The 8,762-nt window shown below is 38.3% G+C and overlaps 1 protein-coding gene and 1 long non-coding RNA gene across 2 annotated transcripts; both read right to left on the reverse strand.

The window, feature by feature from the left end:
* Window positions 1-466: 466 nt before the first annotated feature.
* LOC145210873 (zinc finger protein 862-like) lies at window positions 467-2,008 on the reverse strand. The gene has a single exon (XM_080080009.1). It carries the CDS (start codon window positions 2,006-2,008, stop codon window positions 467-469), a length of 1,542 nt encoding a protein of 513 aa, XP_079936135.1.
* A 5,034-nt stretch (window positions 2,009-7,042) lies between these two features.
* LOC145209164 (uncharacterized) lies at window positions 7,043-7,606 on the reverse strand. The gene is made up of 3 exons (XR_013855018.1): window positions 7,339-7,606; window positions 7,212-7,269; window positions 7,043-7,147 (listed from the first exon to the last, which is right to left on the reverse strand). It is a non-coding gene; the product is annotated as an uncharacterized LOC145209164 (long non-coding RNA).
* Window positions 7,607-8,762: the final 1,156 nt, after the last annotated feature.

An 8,762-nucleotide genomic window follows, 5' to 3' on the forward strand; every position in this document is an offset into this window, starting at 1 on the left:
GTGTAAGAATAATACGAATTTTGCCAAACCATGCCAAATAATACGACTTTGTAAACTGCCACAACAAAAGCCAACAAGTCTCTGACGACTTTTCTGTAAAAATGTCTGAAAAAATGGTTCACAATAGTTTCTATCAAAGACTTAAAAAAGGAATCTAAAATGTATTTTATAAACTAAGTACTCTTCAGTAAAAAAAATCTTGCGAATTAGAACAACAACAACCACGTGATGATGTTTTGATGTTACGCTCTGTTACACACGCGCACGTGTTGGTTAAAACAAAGTCTTGACACATTTCAATGAAGGATTTGTGGTGACCAGGGTTTTTTTAAGGTTTGGTTTGGGTGACCGCTAAGTAGTTTTAAGAGACCGCAAGTGTTTCATTTAAATACCAAAAAATAGCCATATTTGCTTAAACGAATTATTTATTAGGCTACTGGCAGTGCACAATCACAGAACAAATTTTTCAGGTGGCATCTGATGCAACAAAACAGATTCGCAATCCCGTTCCCATCCGCCAGCTTCCATTTCTTCGTTGTTTGCAGATTCCAACGCCTTCAATGCTCGCACTGTATATCACTGTTCGTCGGTCCTTTGTTTTTTGCCACTTCTCAGCTATCTTTTGTGCATCCTCGTCAGTGAGCTGCTCCGGACCGTTCATCGAAATGTTGATTAGAGCATTCAGGGTGATATCTAGTAGCCTATTTCGTTGCTTGGTTTTAACACGACATAGAGTCGAAAATCCTCGCTCTGGCCAGGCGGTTGCTAGAGGAATTGACAATGCAATGCAGCAAAGTCGATGCAGCTCTGGAAACATTTGCTGGAATACGTTGCCTCGAGCAATTTTGCTGCAGACATCACCGGGATCTTGGCAGAACTCAAATTCTGGCATTGTCATTCTATCTTTCAACGTTTGATAGTCATTTAGTACTTTCAAGGTTTGTTCAGCAGGAACAATGTCAAATCTTCTGACAAGCAGCGAGAGATCATCATTCCCATAAAGCTGGCGCTGAGGGGTATCAAGAGGAATCTCATTAGCATCAAAGATTCGAAAAGCAGAGAGTACCTCAGGGTCAGGGAAACGTTCTTCGAGATTACAGAGCAGTGCCTCACAGTATGTTTCTGTGGTGAATCGCAGCAGTTTAAAGTCATCTTCAAGAAGTGTATTTTGAGATCTTGGTAAAATTTTTGAAATCTTCTCCCAGTCAAATTTTAGGCTATTTAAAACCTGATCTGAATTGGCAATGCTCCTAATCTCTTTTTTGCATATTGAAAGTGCCGACTGCATGTGAGAAAAGTGAAAACTACCTTTTTGAAACAACAATGATAACTTGTTGAGATGGACCAAAGCAGCATTCAGCAAGTAAAGGGAGAAAAGAAAGCGTTTGGAGCAAATTAAATGAAGAATACCAACTGCTGTGCAATCTTTCTTCTCGGTAGCAAAATATTGGAGCGTAGCGTGTACAGCAGGCAGTTCTGCTTTCATTGCGATTACAGCCTGACCATGAGATAGCCAGCGAGTACGGCAGGCTTTAACTAATTTTCGCGCAGACGAATCAACATCAACAGTTTGCATTTCTTGTAGTTTTGCGGTCTTGAGCGGCGAAATTGAAAAGTACTTCCACGTCTGGACTAAGCCACGTTCGCAATCCTGGATGTGTTGTAGCTCCTTTACCGTGTCCGTACATGCCAAGGCTAAGCGATGCGCATGGCAGTGCACTGTGTAGGTAATCGGATTTTGTGCAGTCAATTTCTGTGAGAGGGAATTTCGGCGGCCTATCATTGCAGCAGCTCCATCGCATGCAATAGCGACATGTTTACCCACATCAAGACTGTAGTCAGCAGCGACCTCTTTCCAGAGTCGGAATAGGTTGGCAGCAGTTGCCCCGCGAGCGTCTATCCGACGGATATCCAAAAATGCAGTTGCCTGGCGTCCCTTTTTATTGACGTAATGAACAAATGTAATATATTGCTGCAAAGTAGCAATATCGGTTGTCTCGTCGACCATGGTAGCCCAGCATAGGCTTTGCTTGACATCAGCAACGATGCGATCAGTCAGATGGTCGGAGATGAGCAAAATAAACTCCGTCACTGCTGTTGAACTGGTATGTCGCAGGTCACGAAGCCGGTCATGCGGTCAACCAGTGTTTGCAAGGAAGCAACTTTTCGATTCGCTACTTCCTCTTTCAGTACCCAGTAAATTAGGTGTACTCTCTCAGCCACTGTTTTGGTTTTATTTAATACACGATCTTGATACTTTGTGTGAAATAGCGAGACACGTTGGTTCTGTTCCAGTTTAACTGCTTGCTGGTGTTGCTCCGAGCTCAGATGCATATCCAGACGAGAGGGGCGCTGAGGTCTGGCGGGTACGCTGGTGTAAACATCAGCAAACTTGCCTCGGCCAGTGATAGCTACTGGATGCTTAGGCCTTAGAGCAAAGCAAACATATTATGCCTCCGTCAGCATGGAGGGTGAACACGTTCATTCGTAGAGCATCATCAAAACCTTTCAGTTTAATCCACGATTGAAATATCTTGTTGGATGGTGCAGCTAGAACAGTCGTCGACGATGCAACAGAAAGAGTCGACTGCTCTTGAACATTTTCAGCAGAATTGCGGTCATTCAGTAAAACACAATCAGAACTTGTGGTGCTGTTGGCAGATGCGGTTTCGGTGGTTAGAGCAGCAGTACGTGTTTTCGGTTTACAAGAAAAGAACTGCTTTATACTTCGATTGTTAGGTTTTTCAGAGGATAAGCGTTTACGCTGCGACATTTTCACCTGAAATAACTCACAAAAACTTAAAATTTTTAAGTTAAAAAAATAGAAAGAGTATTTAAGAAATAGCCTATTCTAAATTTTATCGCAAAAACAATCTTTCTATCTCAAAAATGCTCAAGATTTCGACTGTCACGTCTTCCTTTTCTTTTACCAGGAAAGAGATCGCTGATCAATTAACGACTGAATAGTTCTACTTCTGAGATCGCTGATCAAAATCTTTAGAGAACTGGCAAAAAGGGCGATGTAATCTACAATAGCACTTGCAAATAACGCATTAAAACTTGATAGCAACTGTCAGCACTTCAACGTATTTCTTAATTTCTGTCCTTCCTCTCTTTTACACTCAAAATATGCCGCCTTATATAATGCCAAAAATATTCTCCCACCTACGAGAAGCTTCGGTTAAGTTACGTCACAAACAATTGTTAAAACTAAACGTCAGGTTGAGTAAATACGTTTATGACATCATAAACTTCATAATATTCAGTTTAAGTCAGAGAAGAGTCCAGAAGGAATATAATTAACTCGAATCTAGGTTTCGCAAGAAAAGCAATCATTACGTTATTTCTGATTTCAAAGGTTACTTTAGGACAAACATTAATCTCTAAAGATGCGGTACAAACCTAGGCATTTAAACTACATACAATCAACGCAACACAAAATGAATTATTCGACAAGGCACAGCTTAAATGATTGTGACAGCGATCAAACAGCCTGCCCAACACGGCCGCCAAACAAGTTTGCTGCACAATCAAACAAAGTGTGCTTGTTGGCTTCTGCTTGTTATGTTTCCACACGTAAAAACTGATCATTATGCGCCATAAATCAGAAATAAACATTGACGAGTATCGAAGGTGCACTTCTTTTGTGAATAACTCTTTGATTCAGCTGTTAGCTGTACCTCCACTTATTCTTTTTTTCCGGACGTGAACTATTGATCGTAGGCTATATTCGTATTATCGACAAGACATAGCGAGAAACAACCATTACTTTTCTACTGTAGTTGCAAGTACAAATTTTGGGAAACCGCTGGAGAAATTTGAAACGGTCCCCCAAAACACCTTAAAAAAAACACTGGTGGTGACTAACAAAAAACGTATCTAATTGGTCTTGGACTTTTAGAGAAGCCGTACCTGATGGCTATTGGACTTAAAGGACGTAAACAACGCATGTTTAGACCAAAAAATGCATAAGAGAATCTAATCTTCAGTTGAACTATTTTGTTGCTGAGGCATACTGGCGCAGAACTGAACGCCACGAATTTGTAACCGATTTATGGTTGTTTATATGGTTTTCATAAATTTCTGTTCAAAAATGAAGACAATCTGATCATGTGGTTCTGTGGACTGTGACAAATAATTACAAAGTACACGCAAACAGATTTGTTTCAAACTTAGTGGCTTAGCTTCGGCATGAAACAGTTGACACAGCCTGCATTAAGCTTTGCGACACTAGCATTGTCTAGTTTTATCAAAATTATACTATTTTGTCAAATGAAGTGGGTTTCTTTTTTTGTCCAATATGGCCAGTCCATTAGCTGGAGATGTTGAACTTGCAGTGTATGAACCTTACTGTTTAATGCAAGACATTGCCAACCATCCATTTACTGTGAAAGAAAATGGTTTGGAATGCAACCGTGATCTTGCAAATATGTTTTTCTCTGCCCGTACTGGAGTAATAAATGCTTATGACAAGTAAGTGTAACATGTGTTTGGTGAGGTCGTAAATATAACACAATATATATACTGTTGGTATTAAAATAAGTTAATACACTTTATAGTCTTGACAATTACATGTGTACTTTTAGCACTGTGAATGTTCGATCAATTCAACGGTTCCAGTTGTTAAAGAAAAATCTTTTGGAACTTCCAATGTATGTAACTTGCAAACTCAAGTACTTTGGCATAAACCATAGTGGTTCAACACAAACCAAACAAGGTACGCCATTAGTTGCTTCTAAATACTGCATATTTTAAGGAACTTGTTTTATTCTTATTACAACAGATACTTTTATTATTGCATTAAACACCAAACATGCAAAAATCCAGCGACAGTTCAAGGATGCTCTTTTACAAGCTGAACAATGTTTAGAAAGAGGGAAAAATTAAGTTGACAGTATGTGAAATAAAATACATTTGTGTATGTTTTGCAAACAATTACTAATGGAACTTAATAATTATTACTGTCAGAACTTAATTAAATGCATGTTTACTTGCAATATTTATTTCAATCAAATTATGTTTTTGATTGCTTTTTGTGCATTATATGGATTGTAAACACTATCATTCTAGACTTGTTTAATTTAATTCTCTTTATTTCAATTCACTAAAAAGTTCAAAAAACATTTTTTGCAACATAAAAAAGTAATAAGTATCGTTATATTTAAAAAATATGTTTTTTTAAAGGCACATTTTTAAGAAACAAACATTTATGGAAAATATTGTATCTAGCTCAACCTAAATCTATTAAAACAACTACAAAAACTTACGACATTATACCTGTCCTCACAATCTTTGCATGGAATCCACTATGCAATCTGCACTCACCACCTTTTTAGTCGTTATTTTACTGTTCAGCCCTGATTGACTACTGTAACTGCTTGTACAAGGTTGTTGCTTTCCTGTAGAAAATTTCAAATGAAAACATACACACTAACACATTGTTGGTAAATACAGTGAGCCTCAGTTAAATTGGGTTCGGTTAATTCGGGTCTTCGCCTAATTCAGACAAAACTCCAGGTACAAATGATTTTTAATGTAGTAAGACTTGAACTAATCGACATCAGTTAATCTGGATCTTCGCCTAATCCGGCCAACATTTTCGGTCCCTGTGAACCAGTTCTTCAGTGGTTAATGCCCAGTTGTTATGCCAACATACTTTTGTTTTGTATACGTTTTGTAAAAACTACCCAGCATACGCGTTGTGCCACTATCAGAATGCAAGGAAAATATGTACTAGCAAAAGCATAGCATTTGCTTTGACGTGAATATAAAAGAAAGTAGATCGTTAGGAAGTTTGTTTATTTGTTACAAATCGGTGATAGAATAAGAATATGAAACAATATAGTTATCTGTAATTGGGTGTAAGGGTGAACTATAAGATTTTTAGTAGGCCTGTTTATAAGAGGTATAGTTTAGCATATGTGGCTATTTCCATCAGTCATAAGGATGTAAATGAAACTATTTTTGTAATGAATCAATGGTAAAATTAGGCAACGTTGCAAAAAAGGCAGGTTTCCGTAACACGAGGGATTGACAATAGGTTTACAGGATGTTTTAGCTCTTTTTCACGTACAGTATGTTTCGCGGAGCCACCCTCAAACTTTTTGATGTTGTGACTTAGTTTGAAACAGGAAAACGCTTTGCCGGGATTAGGAATGTTGTATAAAAGTTATCATAGTCTTGTATGTTATTAACCCTATGTGCCGATTTTGTGCAGTTGCTTGTTAATGGAGTTTAGACTATTCGATGCCTAGGAACACAATGTCCCGTGTGAAAACGGTTGCGGGATTTTCCTGTCTTTCAGCGTTCATTGGAATGTTACTGTTGGTGGAAGGGGCTTATGCCGGTATGTACGTGCACATAACTTGTTACTAGTGGTTCGATACAAAGCGCTAACATAGTATAGTATTTTCATTTAGAGATTTTTTTTATACCGAACCTTAAACAGCGCAATGGCGCGCATTGATATGTTTCAGTACTAACCAAGTTGGAGATATCGTTGTGTTATTGATGGTTGACTTTCAATTCAATTATTTACGGTTTAGGTATGTAGTGGTGACCATAAGCGCCGGCACAAAAAAGAGTTGACGCTTTTGCAGTCTTGAGATCTGTTTTAAGAACATACCTAAATAATGCAGTATATTTCAATAATACAATGCATTTTAATGACCCTATGTTAATTTTATATATGCCTAGTCTTCGTCGTTGACATTTGACCTTATTTCTGCTCAGGCTGGGGACACTGGGGCCCGTGGAGCCGGTGTAGCGCGTCGTGTGATCGCGGCCAACAAATACGTAACCGCCGATGTTTGGGAAGCAATTTAGCGGCAACCAGATGTCCAGGATCCGGCAAAGAGATAAAGACATGCCACGATTTGTTGTGCCCATGTAAGTAACATCTTATTTCTATCATAACCCAGTCAGAAAAATTATCTCCCGCCATCCATGACTTTTCCCCCGAAATGGAAACCCGGGGGAAAAGTAGGATGAAAAGTTGATGCTGAGCCAATGATATCAAGGACCTATATATCTATGTAACGCTTTCTTTTGCGTGTCCCCTCACGCAAGCGTCACACAAGGTGGCTTAAGTAAAACGCGGACACCAAGAACGACAATTCGTTTTTAATTTTGGTCGAATCCGGTTTTTCTGCGAATGAAAACGAAAACGTATAAAGCACAAATCGCACTCGAAACACAACAATTAAACATACCGACTGTTTGGCCACAGGGGTTTTGGTATTAAATATTGCTTTAAAGGCCGAACAAATCCTGCACAAACAACCAAACATTTACAGGTTTAGAACAAAACTTCACATTACAGTACAAAGCCAAACTTACCAGCAAAATGATTCACAAATGCAGCTTTATCAAACTCAGCAATTTATTTATACTTTCTAGCTGCTAAATAAAGGTATCAGAGTTTAGATTGATGGCTTCAATTCAAATTATGCCTGTCAGCAGTTCACAAACGTACACCACGAGGCAAGTTACAAATGATTGCAACATACACAGTACACAGGCAATTGACGTCACGCATTGGAACATTAATTGTCACGCAATGGAACACTAACTGTTGCGTCACAGGACAATTGTTATACGTTTGCTGGACAAAGTTATATTCACAGCAGTTGACAAAAACGACGTAACATCTACCTAACTTGCCATGAAACTTGACGCCGGACCACAGATAATTCATAGATAAGAATTTTTGTATGGTTCATCTGCGGGCTTTTGCCAGCTTTTCTCCGTTTTTTCTTTGGGCCTTTTTCGGTTACCCGACAATTTTCACCATTTTAACTATGATCAGCTATAATTTACTGCGTTTTTATCCCACTGACCTTTCCAGCAAACACAATACATCAAATATGGTCTCTTTGCAATATATTTTAGCGCATAAGGTTTACACAGTTGACAGTACTCACACTTCGACAAATAAAAGTTCGACGTAAAAATAAACAGGAAACACCCACTAAACAGCATCTTCCAATTCATCTCATAACAATGCTGGATAATTTGCTTCCTTTCATTTCACCTACAGATCCAGACAAAGAGTTAGATCACAATTGTATAGGAAAAATAAGAAGTAGGAGATTCTGGCTTTCTTATATTAAACTTACCATAACAATAATTGACTTTCATAATGTGAATCAGACTTTTTGCTTCCACGTAATGGTTTTGACTTAAACTGAATCTAAATACCAATTCTCACTTGTCTTTACTTGCAAATTGCTTAAAAAGTTATATTTACTTTATGAATAATAAAGATACACTTACTGGAGTAACGCTGTTGTCACCAAGACCACTCACGGTGCATTCTTTTGCCAAATACTTCCTTACGAACAGTTCTACGAATTCTAGCAGTTGCTGTGTTATAAGCGTCCTCTACAGCAGTGGTTCCCAAACTTTTTCATATTTTTTTCAAAACGGTCCCTTTGCCATTATTTCGAGGGCTCGCGGTCCTTCAGCCTAAATGTGTATTTCATAAAAACTAAAGTTGATTGCAGGATTTTAGCTAATAATGCAAAATTGCGCATAACAATCATCCAAAGACAGCATATGACATCACAAACAGGACAAAAAACATTACGATTGTGCGCGAACAATTGCATTTTTGATAGTTGTCATTCAATAAAGGCCATTGTTTAGCAATCGAGACAGTCGATTCTCAATTCTACTTTGATTTAAACTTATTTAGTGGCACAAACTGACGCCAAAAAAGATTATTGAATTACTTCAACCGCTTCGCGGACCCCCAAAAATTG

This window comes from Phallusia mammillata, chromosome 1 (assembly GCF_965637545.1).
Source record: "Phallusia mammillata chromosome 1, kaPhaMamm4.hap1.1, whole genome shotgun sequence".
In the NCBI taxonomy this organism is placed as follows: domain Eukaryota; kingdom Metazoa; phylum Chordata; class Ascidiacea; order Phlebobranchia; family Ascidiidae; genus Phallusia; species Phallusia mammillata.

What these genes read in the sequence shown, in the direction of transcription:
- LOC145210873 (XM_080080009.1), bottom strand. Translation starts at nt 2,008, where the DNA reads ATGGTCGACGAGACAACCGATATTGCTACTTTGCAGCAATATATTACA.